The sequence below is a fragment of the Nerophis lumbriciformis genome, linkage group LG12 (assembly GCF_033978685.3).
Source record: "Nerophis lumbriciformis linkage group LG12, RoL_Nlum_v2.1, whole genome shotgun sequence".
Lineage (NCBI taxonomy): Eukaryota > Metazoa > Chordata > Actinopteri > Syngnathiformes > Syngnathidae > Nerophis > Nerophis lumbriciformis.
The window spans coordinates 7,000,723-7,019,112 of NC_084559.2; the positions used below are offsets into that span (position 1 = coordinate 7,000,723).

At 40.1% G+C, this 18,390-nt stretch overlaps 1 protein-coding gene across 1 annotated transcript in view; it reads right to left on the reverse strand.

Moving 5' to 3' along the window:
• Positions 1–18,390, reverse strand: part of LOC140679251 (stalled ribosome sensor GCN1-like) — a 68,054-nt gene that overhangs the window by 40,641 nt on the left and 9,023 nt on the right. The window contains exons 5-27 of the mRNA XM_072914274.1: positions 17,280–17,388; positions 17,049–17,147; positions 16,798–16,932; positions 16,535–16,712; positions 14,736–14,810; positions 14,468–14,596; positions 13,637–13,687; positions 13,439–13,537; positions 10,643–10,816; positions 10,409–10,561; positions 10,250–10,342; positions 10,103–10,172; positions 8,406–8,565; positions 8,150–8,339; positions 7,941–8,065; positions 5,531–5,709; positions 5,365–5,458; positions 5,180–5,293; positions 4,892–5,090; positions 4,655–4,807; positions 4,322–4,494; positions 4,162–4,242; positions 2,954–3,097 (exon numbers count right to left, since the gene is read on the reverse strand). Of these exons, the coding sequence (XP_072770375.1) occupies positions 2,954–3,097; positions 4,162–4,242; positions 4,322–4,494; positions 4,655–4,807; positions 4,892–5,090; positions 5,180–5,293; positions 5,365–5,458; positions 5,531–5,709; positions 7,941–8,065; positions 8,150–8,339; positions 8,406–8,565; positions 10,103–10,172; positions 10,250–10,342; positions 10,409–10,561; positions 10,643–10,816; positions 13,439–13,537; positions 13,637–13,687; positions 14,468–14,596; positions 14,736–14,810; positions 16,535–16,712; positions 16,798–16,932; positions 17,049–17,147; positions 17,280–17,388 (2,977 nt within the window). The remainder of the gene's footprint in view (positions 1–2,953; positions 3,098–4,161; positions 4,243–4,321; positions 4,495–4,654; positions 4,808–4,891; positions 5,091–5,179; positions 5,294–5,364; positions 5,459–5,530; positions 5,710–7,940; positions 8,066–8,149; positions 8,340–8,405; positions 8,566–10,102; positions 10,173–10,249; positions 10,343–10,408; positions 10,562–10,642; positions 10,817–13,438; positions 13,538–13,636; positions 13,688–14,467; positions 14,597–14,735; positions 14,811–16,534; positions 16,713–16,797; positions 16,933–17,048; positions 17,148–17,279; positions 17,389–18,390) is intronic.

The window sequence follows — 18,390 nt, forward strand, 5'->3', positions numbered from 1 at the left end:
GAAGTATCACTCCTCTTTATTTTTGTTGGCGAAACTGTTGCACTGAAGTACATGGTTGTTGTTGAAGAACAAAGCTTGTTTATTTGACTTTATCTTCATTGGCCAAACTGCTTTGTGTTTGATATTGATATAAAAAAGTAAACACCATGTTTTTTTTTACATTACCGGTACTTGTGTTTTCTTTCTTTCCACAAAGTAATTACTTTAATAATCATTAATGTGACATAGCATTTTGTTAATGTTTTATAGTTTATAGTTAATTCCTATAAAACCGATTTCTGCTCAAACGCTCAATGGATCTGTCCAAATACAGCAAGTACATGTACACCCATTAGTACATGCAAATGTACATAACTTAAAAATACCTCTCTCTATGAAAATGTAAAAATAGAGATAAAGGAATCATGTAATAAAAAATCTGACACGCTGATACTATCAATGAACAAAAACACAAATATTTGTCTTTAAATATATCGATCCAGAATCTAGAGCATTTTTATTAGATATTACAAATTACATAATGGCGTCGCGTTCACACCCCAACACTGTTTTACCAAACATAATGAATAATCATGATTAATAATCGTGATTTCAATATTGATAAAAAATGATCTTAATTATTATTTTTCCCATAACCGTGCAGTCCTATGTGTAAGACTTGACCTCATGTATGAACACTATTTTTATCTATATGGACAAAAAGTGCAGTTACGTCTTATGTCCATGAGGTGCCATCTTGCGAATTTTCCACATTTATTTTTATTCATTTATAGTATTATTTTGTTTCTGCCATATTACTTTGTTTATAATGCTTGTGTTGCTGTCATATGCACATTAAACTTTATACTTGAGGTACATATATACATTTTGAATGTGTTTGTGTTTTTTTGTAGAAAAATTTGGTTAAATCATTTCAGTATACGGTAAGTAGTTTTTGAAAATTTTGAGCACAATTAAAATTACCGCGATAAAAATGATAACTGTGATCATTTTGGTCACAATAACCGCGATAAGAAATGTTAATACCGTGACATCCCTGTAATGGAGAATTGTAACGTAATTGTTTTGACGAATAATTTGATAAAAACAACCAGACATAACTTTTTTTCGACATCGCATAATTAACGTTAGTCGGTATAAACAACATGGGAGCAGCCCTTTTGGAATCGTGTGTCAAAGGTTAACCGACAACGAGAACAGCCGAGTTGTTCTGAGATTTTCCTAGAGATACACTAGTTGTATCAGGGTCTGGAAGGACGTCAAGCGTTCGGAGAATTTAGGTCAGGCCCACTCGGCCGGCCAGGCAGGCCGGTGTAAGGGGACACTATGCCCATTTTTTTCAGATATATATATATATATTCTCCGAGTACACAAAGCACATGTAGACTGGTTGGGCACACTCCCATGCACCCTCGAGGACCCTGCCGAGAGTATAGAGCTGGTCTACCGTTCCACGACCAGGACGAAAACCACAATGTTCGACTATCTGGCGTAGCCTCCTCTCCAGTACACCTGAATAGACCTCACCGGGAAGGCTGAGGAGTGTTATCCCACGATAGTTGGAACACTCCTCCGGTGCCCCTTCTTAAAGAGAGGAACCTCCATCCCGGTCTGCCAATCCATAGTTTCGTTGTACTTGTGCAATGACAATAAAGTCCTATCCTATCCTAGGTACCTCCCCCGATGTCCACGCAATGTTGCAGAGTCTTGTCAACCAAGACAGCCCCACAGCATCCTGAGCCTTATGGAACTCCGGGCGGATCCGGGCCTTGCCACCGAGGAGCTTTTTAACTACCTCGGCAACCTCAGCCCCAGAAATAGGAGAGCCCACCACAGATTCCCCAGGCACTGCTTCCTCATAGGAAGACATGTTGCTGGGATTGAGGAGGCGTTCAAAGTATTCCCTCCACCGATCCACAACAGCCGCAGTAGAGGTCAGCAGAACAACATCCTCACCATACAAGGTGTTGTCAGTGCACTGCTTCCCCCCCTGAGGCGGCGGATGGTGGTCCAGAATCGCTTCGAAGCCGCCCGGAAGTCGTTTTCCATGGCTTCCCCGAACTCCTCCCATGTCCGAGTTTTTGCCTCAGTGACTGCTGAAGCCGCACACCGCTTGGCCTGTCTGTACCTGTCAGCTGCATTGGAGTCCCATGAGCCAAAAGGACCCGATAGGACTCTTTCTTCAGCTTGACGGCATCCCTCACTGCTGGTGTCCACCAGCGGGTTCTAGGATTATCGCCACGACAGGCACCAACCACCTTGCGGCCACAGCTCCAATCAGCCGCCTCGACAATAGAGGCACGGAACATGGTCCATTCGGACTCAATACCCAGTGCCTCCCTCGTGACATGTTCAAAGTTCTTCCGGAGGTGGGAATTGAAACTCACTCTGACAGGAGACTCTGCTGGACGTTCCCAGCAGACCCTCACAATGCGTTTGGGCCTGCCAGGTCTGTCCGGCATCCTCCCCCACCATCGGAGCCAGCTCACCACCAGGTGGTGATCGGTAGAAAGCTCCGCCCCTCTCTTCACCCGAGTGTCCAAAACATGAGACCGCAAATCCGATGACACAACTACAAAGTCAATCATGGAACTGCGGCCGAGGGTGTCCTGGTGCCAAGTGCACATATGGACACCTTTATGTTTGAGCATTGTGTTTGTTATGGACAATCCGTGACGAGCACAAAAGTCCAATAACATAACACCACTCGGGTTCAAATCCGGGCGGCCATTCTTCCCAATCATGCCTCTCCACGTTTCACTGTCGTTCCCAACATGAGCGTTGAAGTCCCCCAGCAGAACAAGGGAATCACCCGAGGGAGCACTCTCCAGTACTCCGTCAAGGGAAGCCAAAAAGAGTGGGTACTCTGAGCTGCTGTTTGGTGCGTAAGCACAAACAACAGTATGTCTATATCTATATTCTAAGTAAAACATTGGATTTATTTGCAACTCACCCTGAGAGCAGCATCACGGACAGAGAAGCAAGGTGAAAGGAGAGCATTGAGCAGGACGTCTATCTCTGGCTGCTCTGCCACAGTGCAACCATCTCCTCCTCCAGCACTGGTACACAGTGTCGTTAAGCACTGAGATGCCAGCACCTGTGTGGAAAACGACACATTGTTAACATGCACACAATATCCTGATCGTCTTCATGTTAATCAGCATATTGGTAATAACATCAGGACTAGTGTGCAAACGATGAATTATTGTACAATCAAATTAAACAAAGGGTTCATGTGGATTCATTTCTAATAATCACAATTAAATATTATTTTTATCCAAATTAATCATCAATTCTAACATGTTGAAGTTAAAGGGGAACTGCATTTTTTATTTTGTCTTTCGCTCACAATCATGAGAGACAAAAACACAAGTTTTTTATTTTAGGATTTAAAGATGATAAAAAAACGCTTGGAAAATGCGGCTAATGGGGGTCACCGTTGTAGCCTTCAACGGCCTCTAAAACAACTTCAAAACCCTCCATTCACGTTTTGTATACACACTGTGAGTCTATATATAATGTAGTAACAGACACATTCAGAACAATATGTAATACGCACAATATTTACCGTATTTTAGTCATTTTAATCATTACTGGAAGTAATTCTTCTGCGCATTTATTTCCGTTTCCATAGCAGTGCACGTCTGACTTCCAGTGTGTTCCTACTTCCGGATACAAAACACTGTATCCCTTGCAGACTGTATTGATATATATTGATATATAATGTAGGAACCAAAATATTAATAACAGAAAGAAACAACCCTTTTGTGTGAATGAGTGTAAATGGGGGAGGGAGGTTTTTTGGGTTGGTGTACTAATTGTAAGTGTATCTTGTGTTTTTTATGTTGATTTAATACATTTAAAAAAAATAAAAATAAATAACCGATACTGAATAATAAAAACCCCCAAAAACAATCATTTCCGATATTACATTTTAAAGCATTTATCTCTAATAAAAATGTATTAGTACTTAGGGCTGACTTTGACTCGAATCCAGTCGACTCTGAATCAAATAAGGGCAAATGCTATGGCTTCGTCCTTTTATGGACTAAATCATTCCGTCTTCCGTGCAAACACTTCCTTTGCATTGAGACTGATCAGATTGCTTAGCTTTCCTATAACTTGTCAAGACTAGACAACAGTAGGATTTAGAAGGCTTACCTGGATTCTTGGTGCGGCAGTAGAAATAAGTCTGATCAACAGCACCAACATCTTAACACGTGGAAGCAGTTCAGGGCCATTCTGAGAAGATTGAATAACAAACGCTATTCCATAAAAAAGTGATCACGTGTTGAAATCCAGTGTAAAAAGCCATCTGTACCTCATCAATGATAATATCTTCATTTGTGCTGGCCCGAAGTTGACAATGCTCATTGATGATTTGCAAAGATCTAGTCATCAGAGTGTCCTCTGTGCTGCCTGACGAGTCCGTGAGTGTGGAGTTGAGGAGAGGAAAGCAGAAGCAAAAGGCAGGTGCAGACAGTGGAGTCACATCTGCAAGAAAAAGAAATGCATTCAACAATTAAAAAAAGCAAAGCTAGTGACAAATCCAATGCAGCAGAACCCGTTTAAGTAGACGCCACCCGGACTGGCTGGCTCACGTCGACATGAGTGATTGTTGGCATTATGCAAGCATGATCATAACGGTCCTCACCACCAGTCTTGCATTCTCTCTGTGGGACAGTGTGGTTATGCAGCAGCAGTATAGTGCGGGTAACTGCTTTGTCCAGGTCCTCCTGCTCCCAGGCCACATCCAGATCACACAGCGGCTTCAGCAGTCGTAAAGTCACATGTCCAACAAGCACACCTTCAAAGAAACATGCATCAGAATAGTAGAAACTTGAACCAACCGCCATGTTTTTGGACACCAATATGGGTGCAAGTCCGGTACCTAGAGGATGGAGGTGATGCGGTAGAAGGCCCACGCCAATGTCCAAGAAGACCTGCTGGATTCGTGGAGCAGCCAGAGGTGAGTGCAACAGAGGCAACAGAACCTGGAGGACTTGAGGTAGCTCCCTGGTAATCTGAGGTGGGCTCTCTTTAAGAGTAGCTTCTAGGAGACCCACCGCCCTTTGCAACTCTACATCAAGCTAGGAAGAATATTGCATATCGAAAGTCAAACAAGGGGAAAAGGATAAAAAGTTAAATATTGGACACTTTTAGAAAAAATGTTAGTTACCACTTGAAGTCTTGTGCGAATAGATGTCTCTTTCTCACGTTGCGCTTGAATCATTTCCTTTTGTTTGCTGGTGAGCTGTACTTCATCTTTAATACCTTTCTTCTTCTTCATCTCCTGTGACATTATATTTCAATTCAGACCCAGATATTGCATTTACATCGGTAAAAGTGATAGTTTTAACTGACCTCTTGTAACTCAAGTTCAATGATCTGATCCTTGTAGGAGTATGCCTTGTTTTCTCTCTTAATATTGACCTTCTTGGTGTTTTCCTTCTGGGCACTGGACAGAGATAAATCAGTAAAATACAGTATCTTACGTAAGTTGCAGTACATGATAGGCTCACACTTTTACCTCTCAGTTATGGTATTGTCATAGAGTTCACCCTCAGGTGTCTGCATGATGGCATACTCCTCCTTGGTGATGTGAATGAGAGCAGGTTGGCTAAGCTCCTTTGCGACGTGACTGATTACGCGAGGCAACAGCTTGTCAGGAGAGAGACCACAAAGGGCACCAACAGCATTTTGCACCACCTAAAGAAAAATTATATTATACATCTGGGTACAATGTAATTTGTATATGTATGTCTGGGTCTTTTTTCTTTAAAGGGGAACATTATCACCAGACCTATGTAAGCGTCAATATATACCTTGATGTTGCAGAAAAAAGACCATATATTTTTTTAACCGATTTCCGAACTCTAAATGGGTGAATTTTGGCGAATTAAAAGTCTTTATATTATTCGCTCTCATCGGGAAGCAATCCGCCATTTTCTCACTTTCGTTGGTGTGTTGTCGGAGGGTGTAACAACACGAACAGGCACGGATTCAAGTTGCACCAGTGGCCTAAAGATGCGAAAGTGGCAAGAAATTGGACGAAATTTGTTCAAAATACGAGGCTGTGGAGAAAGCCGACGAAATGGTCAGTCGGTTGTTCCGCACACTTTACCGACGAAAGCTATGCTACGACAGAGATGGCAAGAATGTGTGGATATCCTGCGACACTCAAAGCAGATGCTGACATAACTCCAAAACTGGACAAATCAGCTTTCAGGAAAAGAGAGCGGATGAGGGTATGTCTACAGAATATATTAATTGATGAAAACTTTATTCATTACTCGCGGTTTTACGTAAATTATTATACATAAACTGTGTTTACCAATAATTTAGCTTAAAAACATTTATTTTTTTCAATCATTCGAGTACATTCGGGTAGTCTTGTGTAATGCAGTATTTTGTGTCTATTTAGGTATGGTTAACCTGAGTGCTGAAATCGTGGAAAAATATATGTTCTTAGCGCGCCTGAAATGGGCTGTCTGCACTCTCAAAGTGCATGTTGTTGCCAAATGTATTTCATATGCTGTAAACCTAGTTCATAGTTGTTAGTTTCCTTTAATGCCAAACAAACACATACCAATCGTTGGTTAGAAGGCGATCGCCGAATTCGTCCTCGCTTTCTCCCGTGTCGCTGGCTGTCGTGTCGTTTTCGTCGGTTTCGCTTGCATACGGTTCAAACCGATACGGCTCAATAGCTTCAGTTTCTTCTTCAATTTAGTTTTCGCTACCTGCCTCCACACTACAACCATCCGTTTCAATACATGCGTAATCTGTTGAATCGCTTAAGCCGCTGAAATCCGAGTCTGAATCCGAGCTAATGTCGCTATACCTTGCTGTTCTATTCGCCATGTTTTTTTGTATTGGCATCACTGTGTGACGTCACAGGAAAATGGACGGGTGTTTATAACGATGGTTAAAATCAGGCACTTTGAAGCTTTTTTTAGGGATATTGCGTGATGGGTAAAATTTTGAAAAAAACTTCGAAAAATAAAATAAGCCACTGGGAACTGATTTTTAATGGTTTTAACCCTTCTGAAATTGTGATAATGTTCACCTTTAACATCCATCCATACAATAATGTTCAATTGCATTGTGCCTCTTCCCCCTTACACAGCTTCAAGTGCAGCCCAAGAGAACAACATACGGTAAATAAATATGACTAACACTAGCATAGAAGCTGAAACAACATTTAAAAGGAGCAGTGACTTTAGTTTCACTATCTGCTGCAGCTTACCAGTAATCCTGCCCCGAATGCAGACTTGCAGGCACTCAGAGAACATCTATGAGACTGTATAGGTCCGGAATGGGAGAATCACCATACAAACTATTTTAAATCAGAAAAGGCATTTTTATATATAAATATTTTTTTATGTGTCTGTAAATTTTCCACTCCTCTGAAATAACATGTTCTACAAAAACTTGTCCCTGCTGTTGGAGTGACAAGCACAAAAATACCGATATACTGGGTATAAAAAAACCCTTTGCAGACAGACACTTAGTGTTCTTTTTGTTTGTTTGTAGATAAAAAAAAAAGGCTCCTACATAATGAGTAAAAGCTAAAATGTTAATTATAAATATTGAGTAAAGACACAAAGATTTGTTTTTAAATATGTGCATGAAGACGTCTGCAACGCCCACTGCTCTGTTGTCTATTGTAGTTTTTACAAAAAAATTTAAATCGAAAATCAAGTTTTCTGAGAAAAAATAGGGATTCTATTTTTGGCCAAAGCCGTGCAGCCCCATGCTGTCGTTTGACAAATATTCTGTATTGTCTTCTTTCTTTACGTCTCTTGACAAAGTCACAAGTAAATTTGTCAACAATAGTTTCAGTTTAGATTTCAGTTATTTTGACCTCAGTCAGCCTGTCGGAGGGGCTATCAACGGGTTTCACTGTGATATTATTGTACGTATAAATGATATATATTGACCTGGTTGTCGGCGGTGACCTCCAGCAGATGTGGCAGAATAGCGTCAACATTATTTTCTACAAACTCTTCTGCTTTTATGCCCATGGAGGAGAGCAGAACGGGCCACAGTCCACGGCGAGCTTCGACTGAGAAGGAGACACAGAGCTTAGTCAAGTTATTCAACTGCATCAGCACAAACTAGCAAGATAAGAAACCGCTCAATGTTGTACCTAAGGATGGATGATGAGAAACTAAAATGATCTCCATAGCCAAGTTCTCAGACTGCTTTGGATCACCCAATTGGATGGCACTGGAGCAAATGACATGCAGCGCGTCCGAGAGAACACGTGGGCGAATGTAGCTGCGACCGAGCTCAGTTTGCTCTCCAGACTCTGACATCAAGACATCCTGGGGCAAAACCTGTCATGATACAGTCAAAAGTGTTAGACCACTTTTCTAAGGGGAAATGATAATTAAAGTAATCACTTTGTGTTTGTTGATGACAGCTCGGAGTTCTCCCAGAAGGCCATGGGCCAGGCTAGAGCCGCCGAGGGACAGGAGCAGCTTCTTGACTGTCTGTTTAGCCCTCTTCCTCACAAGCCAGCTCTGAGACAGAAGGACAGCTACTGTAGCACTGTGGTACATCCTGGAAGAGAGTATAGAAATAGAAGAAAAGTTTACTATAGTTTATTCAACACTGACAGGAACAAGCAATTGCCGACATTCCATGGTAACTGAATGAAGCCTGTGAAAGGACTACCTTGTTGTTGGCTTACACTGAACTGACGTGTAACCCCTGATTGTCAGCGACACGTTTATATTTCACTCCTAACTCACTTCTTCATTTAGTAACTTGTCACTAACATAATTTAACTCAGTTTATATGAGAGTATAAGCACCATGTGCACCGCTTGTGTAACTTGTTTACGTTTCATGCACATACTTGCCGACCCTCCCGATTTTCCCGGGAGACTCCCGAATTTCAGTGCCCCTCCCGAAAATCTCCCGGGGCAACCATTCTCCCGAATTTCTCCCGATTTCCACCTGGACAACAATATTGGGGGCGTGCCTTAAAGGCACTGCCTTTAGCGTCATCTCTCACCTGAAAAGGAGACTATTATATATGTCTCCGTTATCCATAGGTTTATCTATAACCCATAAAGTAGGCAGGCACGGAGCTATTTCTCAGCGTGTGTTTATTCCAGCCGGCACGTTAATACACTGACACACAACATCCGGATTCCCCTCATGCATTGCTTCAAAACTACGGCAAGTAGTAATGTCCAAAAACATAACAGAGACGAAGCAGAAGAACGAAGAAGAGACATGGCGACGAAAAAGTACGCTTGCAAGTTCCAAAATGATTGGAAAAAATAATTTCAGTTCATCCAGGACAGCTTGAAGGGGAAGGGATATGCTGCCTGCACATTTTGTAGATCAGACTTTTATGTGTGTGTATATGTGTAAATAAATGAACACTGAAATTCAAGTATTTATTTTATATATATATATAAATATATACATATATATATAAATAATATATATATATATATATATATATAAATAATATATATATACATATATATATACCGGTATATATAAATAATATATATGTGTATATATATAGCTAGAATTCACTGAAAGTCAAGTATTTATTTTATTTATATATATATAAGAAATACTTGAAGTTCAGTGAATTCTAGCTATAAACATACTCCTCCCCCCTTAAACCCGGCCCCGCCCACCTCAAACCCCCCCTATCTCCCCAATTCGGAGGTCTCAAGGTTGGCAAGTATGTTCATGCAGGTTGTGCCAAAAATAACACACCAGCATAACGTCTGTTTATAGCAAGTGAGAAGGACTGAAACACAAGAAGTGGCGGTTTTGCGATTAAATAACTGACGTTTTTAAATCACGGTTAATAGTAAAACCAGTTAATCGTTGCATCCCTAGCTGTAGTGCTCTTGGATATTCTTATGTCAACAACAGAAACATAGTCATGTTATACTTTGTTCAGAATTGGAAGTCTAGGGAAGGGTACCAATAATCCATTATTCTTACAATAGCTGGACCCTTGACCTCATCTTTATGGGTAAAGATGTAATTGACACCAGCTTCATGTTCTATTAGCTACTAAAAGAAATGCATGTATTTTGCATAGAAGCCAACACCAGCACACTCACTGAGATTTGTTAAGCCTCTGGGCATGGTCCAGGAAAAGTCTTTCGCAAAGCAGCAGCACAGTCAGCTGAGCTAAAAACAAAACAAAAAAATACACATTATTTTGCACTTTAAATTCACTCAGGCTGTTAATTTGGATGATTGCTCACTTTCGTCATTAGCCTGGGAAAGGAACTTCTCTGTCGTGAAAAGTGGCTTCTTTTTATCCAAGATCAAGTTCCAAAAGCTGGAGAATTTTGTCTCTGCAGAAACAGAAAGTGTCAACTATCAATAATGTTGGCCTTGTGAATAAGATACGTGATCATTACCTGTCACTGTTTCAAGCAGAGCCAGTCGGCTCAAAAGAACCGACGCTGCCACGGCTTCGGCAAGCAGAGCATGCTGGGAGTTTTGTGCTGCAGCTTTCTCCACTGTTTGCAACAGCAGTGGTATGAGATCTAAGGCCTGGGCCAGGGTGTCACCTGAAAAAAGGTAGAAACAGGAGCAATAAGAAAATAAATACATTGTACTTTTTTCTGGCGTTTGTTCTTGGGTAGACGCACCTTTAAATGACCCCAGCATGGACTGGATGTAGGCATGGCGAATAAGAGAGGTTGATGTTTTGAGGGTAAAAGCCTTCTTTAACCAATCCAGCAGAGCAGCAGGAATCTCCACTGTAAGCCGGCTGCTCCACAGGGAAAGCACCGACACAGCGTGCACCAAGGTGCCCTCGTGGACTAAATTACAAAGGCAAAATGTTTTATATATCAAATTAATATGTCAGTTTTACATACTGAATATATAAAATATATGAGTATACTGCTTTAAAAAAGGGTGAACACTGAAGGGACAGGTTAGATCTTAAGAAAAAAATGATTATGGTGAGACTGAAAATCATTGTATTGATGCATGTACCATCAAGCATTTAATCCTAGCACCTAAAATCAATCAGTCTGTGTAAACTGCCAAGGATAAGTCACCTTCCTGACCCTCTGCCAAACTGAAATTACATTTGAATCATTTTGGGCAGGGGCGCCAAGTAAGGTGGTAGAGTTGGTTCATTTCCAGGGCCCCTGACTGGCAGGTGTGTGCTGGGCTAGGGTCGTTCAGGGGTACTGATTATAGGCCCTAGAATTATTGACTGTGTTCCTGTTTTTAAGAAAACTACCATAACAAGGTTATGACTGGACCAGATAACATTCAGTGTTTCCCACAGGACAGGCATCTATTTGTGGTGGTGTGGTCGAGGGGCGGGGGGTGACGGCGGCAGCGGCGATGACCAAGAAGAACGCGGAGTTGGAATATAAGTACAACACTTTATGTACATATTTAGCTCATTAAAATTACCGACAGGAAGGCGAGAAACACTTTATTTCAACAGATTCTGGCGCCGTACCTGTCGTCAAAACTCCAAAGACCGACTGCACAGTTGCGCTAACAAAATAAGAGTCTCAGAAAGCTGGCGTGCACAAGCTAGCAAGCTACGGAGTTTGCCAACAATGTATTTCTTGTAAAGTGTATACAAAGGAGTACAGAAGCTGGAAAAATAAGATGCCAAAAACCAACCACTTTCATGTGGTATTGGACAGAAAGGAGGACTTTTTTTTCTCCTCCATTCGAAAATGCGGACGTTATCAGCACCACTGTCTGATTCCAATCAATGCAAGTCATCAGAATCAGGTAATACACCAACTTATATTCTTGTTTTCATGAAAGAAAGGAATCTATATGTGTTAAACATGCTTGTATTATCTTTAAACACCTTTAACTTGTTAACAATATTAACTATATGTGTTAAACATGCTTGTATTATCTTTAAACACCTTTAACTTGTTAACAATATTAACTATATGTGTAACATGCTTGTATTATCTTTAAACACCTTTAACTTGTTAACAATATTAACTATATGTGTAATACATGCTTGTATTATCTTTAAACACCTTTAACTTGTTAACAATATTAACTATATGGGTTAAACATGCTTGTATTGTCATTAAACACCTTTAACTTGTTAAACAATATTAACTATATGTATTAAACATACTTGTATTATCATTAAACACCTTTAATTTATTAACAATATGTGTTAAACATGCTTGTATTATCTTTAAACACCTTTAACTTGTTAACAATATTAACTATATGTATTAAACATACTTGTATTATCATTAAACACCTTTAATTTATTAACAATGCTTGCATTATCATTAAACACCTTTAACTTGTTAACAAAAACATATATTTCATAAATAAGTAAATATAAATTATATATATGAATGAGGTAGATCCCCACGACTTGATCAATTGAAAAGTAGCTCGCCTGCAGAAAAAGTGTGAGCACCCCTGAGTTACACCCATCTGAACAGGTCAGCCACATGTTTAAAGCCTGATCACAGTTGAAATCTTGAAATGAAGGGCCTTTAATGGCCAAAACATTAACCTGGACAACATTTTAACAGCTGGTTGGCTCAGATTTTATTCTTTTCATTGCATTCACATGCTGCAGTGGACAGTGGACAATTTAGCTGAATTATTAATGTAGTCTTTGAAGCACCGTCTCCACGTGTGTTTATTGACAACAGGGTTATAACCTGGACACGTTAGCTCGTCGGTATTGTAACACGTGACGTGACAACAGCGGCGGTGTTAATGAAGCAGCGTCAGGCTGCTCACTGTCAATGAAACGCTCGGTGAAATCGCGGATTAACGTTGAATATATGACGAGCCGCGAGCGATGCAGCTATAACTTATCTACCTACAACCTATATTACCCTCGTATTTTGATCCGGTCGGTCCGTTTCTTTTACTCCGCCGTCTTCTTCTTCTTCTTCTTCTTCTTCTGGCCCACCAGGTGAATTAAGTGCTATTGGCGGAGTTACAATGCATAGTAGGCTACCGCCACCTACTGCACCGGAGTTGTAACTACAAGGTACATTCACAGACATAGTCCCATTGCTTTTATGAGCGGTCGAGCGAGTCAAAAGCCGAAAAATCCATTTGTGGCGGACGTAATTCTTTCGTGGCGGGCCGCCACAAATAAATGAATGTGTGGGAAACACTGACATTTTCTAATTGAGTCACAAAGCAATGCAGGTGCACTTGAATAATATTTAATAATTTTGCATGCACAGCCTACTAAAGTTTGCCCAGAGAGTGACTGTGAGCGTGAATGGTTGTCTCTGTGTTGGCCCTGCGATAAGGTGCCGACTTGTCCGGGGTGTAACCTGCCTTCATTTTTATTGAAGCTATTTTTGTTGTGGTTAAGTTACCAGCCTTTAAAAAGTAACATTTTACACTTTTTGTGAAACTGACATGCAGGGGAAGAAAGGCTAAAGAGTAAAAGAAAGAGAGAATACCTTCTTGCTGCAGATAAGGGATGAACATCAATGCAACAGCAGAGCTCAGGGTTTGGTTTGAGGTCCCCGACACAGCATGATGGCTACAGCTGCCAATCCCTAGAGTCAGAAATGATTACCGGTACATTGGTTATAATCATACTCCTGCACTATATGTGGTTTAACTATAGAATTAAAAACATTTCTAACAACTCGTACCTGACAAAACACTCATCTTTTGGGTGACAACTGTGAGTTTTCCTTCAGATCCTGCAACCATAAACATTGCAATGTAATACATACAAATAAAAAACTGTGGAGTGAAGAGCTGTAATCTGTGATTATTGGTCCCCTATTGTGCAAAATGGGCGTTTAAAATGAGATCCCAACGATAATCATTTGTTTGCACCACTTTTGAATCAAGACATACTCAAATGGTCTGTTTTGAAAATCTGGTAAAAACATCTGGCTAAATGAGCATGTCCCATGTATAGGCCTACAACTTAAATAATTATAAAACAGGCTTTGCTACACATTTAAAAATAAATCCTAAATTTCTGCCAAGTACTTGTCAGTGAGCTATAGGCATACGAAGCTTTACGTTTCATTATTTAGCTTTTCTTTGCCGAATAGGCTAACCAAACATGCCATTAAAATGAGACTGTGATGTTAGCACTGTAACGTTAGTTCACCTTGTTATACTAGTGTTACTAATGTTTGTTTCCTCCCGACTCTTTAATATTTTAAATTGCATCTATTACGATTGACAGTTTGTAAGTGATGAAGTACGAAGACGACAAAGTGCACAACAGCACTTGTTCAGTGCCAGAGAGAGGTGGATAAAAAACTGATTAATATTAAACCTACAGACATACAAAACATTATGTTCCCAGTAGGCCTTACATGTACGGTAATTACTTTCCCATATCCAGGCAAAATGTTTAGCAATACATGATTCTATTGTTGGATATCTGAAACAAACATTTATGAAAAATAATATTATATGGGGGACTCAAGAAATTTGGCTTGAAAGGAAAATATTTGTTTCACCTCCAAGGATCTTGAAAAGGTGTGTTACAATGTCCTGTACAGCGCTGGCGTCACTGCACTGTTGGGCCAAGTTCTTCAAGGCCTGGATTGCGTCCTCCATTAGCTGGGCATTGTTTGCTTTCAGTTGACCTGAAACAGATCAGGATGCCAAAAACTGATAAGCTTCAAGCTTTGTCATAATAAAAATAAACCTGGGTGACTGTGGAATTAATAAAATACCAGCTGTACAAAATGACATTCTAAAATGTAGCTTCCTTTAGCGTCTTACTTGCTATGGCCTTTACAATATCCATGGAATACTGACTCAGATCAATAGTCAGTGCAGACAGCAGGCAGGAAACCGCTGGGAAGAGATGAGTGGGGAGACACTTTGTTAGCGCTAATAAGTGAGTGGTTATCAATCGTGCACATTGGAGTCCAAACATAGTGGTGGACGATACTGGACTGTATCGATCTAATACCAACTACATACAGGGGCTAGTACCGCTGATACCGGTACTTTTGACTTTGAATATCATCATCATTTAATAATATCTTTAATTGGCCTAGTTAGTTGATTGTAATTACAATAAAACACGGGACAATGAATTTATGAAAATAAAATGTTTTCATTAATTCAATACAACAATATAAAACTCTGCAAATGTATAAACAAAGTATGTTCCTTATTTCGTGTTACTAAGCACAATTATTTATGGAAAAAATAAGTCTAATAATGTAATGTACTGGTTGTGATATTAATAATAGTTATACGTCTGTAACTATAATCTGTATGTAGCCTAAGCCTAATAGAAATACCAATTTTCCTTTAGTGGTTAACTCAAAAGGGCTATTATATTTCACCATAGTCATATTTTAGGTTTGAGGTATACTGTATACCATATTTTTCGGACTATAAGTAACAGTTTTTTTCAGAGTTTGCCGGGGGTGCGACTTATACTCAGGAGCGACTTATGTGTGAAATTATTAACACGTTACCGTTAAATATCAAATAATATTATTTAGCTCATTCACGTAAGAGACTAGACGTATAAGATTTCATGGGATTTAGCGATTAGGAGTGACAGATTGTTTGGTAAACGTATAGCATGTTCTATATGTTATAGTTATTTGAATGACTCTTACCATAATATGTTAAGTTAACATACCAGGCACGTTCTCAGTTGGTTATTTATGCCTCATATAACGTACACTTATTCAGCCTGTTGTTCACTATTCTTCATTTATTTGAAATTGCCTTTCAAATGTCTATTCTTGGTGTTGGCTTTTATCAAATACATTTCCCCAAAAAATGCGACTTATACTCCAGTGCGACTTATGTTTTTTTGCTTCTTTATTATGCATTTTCGGCCGGTGGGACTTATACTCCGGAGCGACTTATACTCCGAAAAATACGGTGTATTTAAATGTGGTTCAGGTCTTGTCAGTTTTGGGACACGTTTTTTGGTTTGATTCGGTGTACATTGTTGTTCTTTTTAACAGACCAGAATACATATATACCAGTAAACTACCATGACAATTTATTAGTTATTGATCTCACAAAATAAAAATGTAATATGGTGCTTAAAGCTCTGATTTTTGAATTGGGGTAGACAAAAAATGTAACTGTAATATCTTTATAACCACATTATATACCATCAATTTTGACCAGTATTTTAAGTCAAAGCATAATAATTTTGATTGTACCAATGAGTGCTTGTTAGCACAGTCAGACCAGAAGCAGTCTTACTGTGAAGGTTGGCAGTGTCTTGCTGTTTTTAAGGGCGCTTGACGGATGCCATGTTTGTGAATGGAGACGATTTAAGGCTGTGTAAGGGACAACGGTCCCGGACACATGATTTCCCCAGGCAAACATTCCATCTCTTCACAATGACAGCATGTCAACTTCCATAATATACCACGTTTAACATTCAATTTTTGTTGTCTGGAATGCTGTTTTCACCAGAACTTTGAGAAAATTAGAGTAATTTGTTGGACGTATAGACAAGAAACTGCAACAAAAATAACAATTCTACCCTGCGATTGATGAAATGTATATTTAGATCGAAACCAAACCGTGTATCTCACCTTGCATGGCATTTTCTGGGCTGCGCAGCATTGTCTTTTGCATGCATGGGAGAAGCAGTTCCTTAAACTCAGAGTGGGAGACATGGCGCAACAGGGAGCCACTTTTGTCCACAATGTGCTGTTGTGTTTTAGTCTTGCTCATTAGGACTGTCTTGGTGTACAGGTCCAACATGGCACTCTGGAAAACAGCAGGTTTGCAGTTCAAAACATAATCCTCGGTAAAAAAAATTGTTGGAGCCATTTTACAGAATCGAACAACTCACCTTATGTTTGTCAATTGTTGCTTTGTCTTTCTGAGCTGTGCAGAAGTCTAAACACACACCCAGCATAGCCAGAGTTGCAGGGTTCGGGTCCAGACTCAACAAGGTGCTGATGTATTGATCAACTAAACCAGGATGCTGGGGAACAAACCAAGATGCCGCACCGTATATTGTCATACAAGTTATGTTGACTAAATTAGTACATATTTGTCAACGATTTTCTTAGGCAAAGGTCAAGCAGGCAAAATACTCACTTCCTCACAAAGACGAGTCAGAGTCTTCAGGCTGGACTTCTGAGCGGTGGACTTGGCTCCACCCACCACCTCAGCCACAAGCAAGCTCTGAACCTGCACCTGAGAGCAGATATTGGCAAAAACATCCATGTCACATTCAATACAATATTCATTCATACACAGAAAAATATTTGAGAGGTTTTTTTGGCATGAAAATACTACTACTCAAGTTAATGCTGTAGTTGCACTGACCATTTTATTCCAGGTGGGTCCATCTCTCTTCTCTGGAGAAGAAAAGACAGTGGGGACTAGAAGACAAGTCCACGACAGGCCAATAAAGGAAGCAGAGCCTGTGCTTTTCCTGAAAGTATGGTGGGGATAAAAAGTGATCATTTAGCCGTACTATAAACAACAAGTGACTTTTTCGTTCTGCTTATTGTTTTGTTGCTGTACACAAGCTCCATATAACCAGTGTTGGGACTAACACGTTACTTTCGGCGGTTTAGAGTAGTCTAACCCGTTATTTTTTTATATTCAGTAACTCAGTTACCGTTACTACATGATGCGTTACTTCGTTATTTTTTTATATAGTATCGGCTAGAAACTGAGAAGATCTGAGTGTGTTTTATTGGAGAGTTGCAGTGTCGTCCTTCTGAATGTTCCTTTGTCACAAGGAAGAGGAGCGCAGCGCGCTCTGTGTGTGTGTGTGGAGGAGGGGAGGGGGGGCGTGTCTGTGTTTACTAACAAGACATCATGGCGGAACCAAAGCCGAGTTTCTTAACATGGAGATATTCTCACTACTTTTCTTTTGTCGAGCACAAAGAAAAGTACATTTTATTTAAATGTAAGTTGTGTCTTGGATCAAAGATCCCATCTACTGCCCAAAACAGCAATTCAAATCGGCTGAAACAGCTACAAAAGCAACATGCTTCGACGAAGCTAGTAAAGAGAGACACACTTCACCTAAGGATTTTAACGGAGGCACTGCTATCCAGGACAACATTGATAGAGCCATTGCAGCGTATATGCTAGAAGACATGCAGGCTATTTCTACAGTGGAGTCACCCGCTTTCAGGTAGCTAATTAGCATGATCGCGGGCGTCAAACGGCAAATGGCACGAAAACATTTTCCAAGTTCCTGGACACAATGGACAGTGAGTACATAAACATGGAAAGCAAGCTAAAGAAAACACTCCAAACTCTGCCTCTGCTCATCATTCAGCACTGAAGGGACACACTCTGTCAATTCTCTTATATACTATTTCATTCTAGACTTCTAGAGTGTTTGATTATCACATCACTCTAAATGTATAGACTATAAAGTTCACAAACATAAAGAGGGATCCTAGTGGGCCAGGCCAAT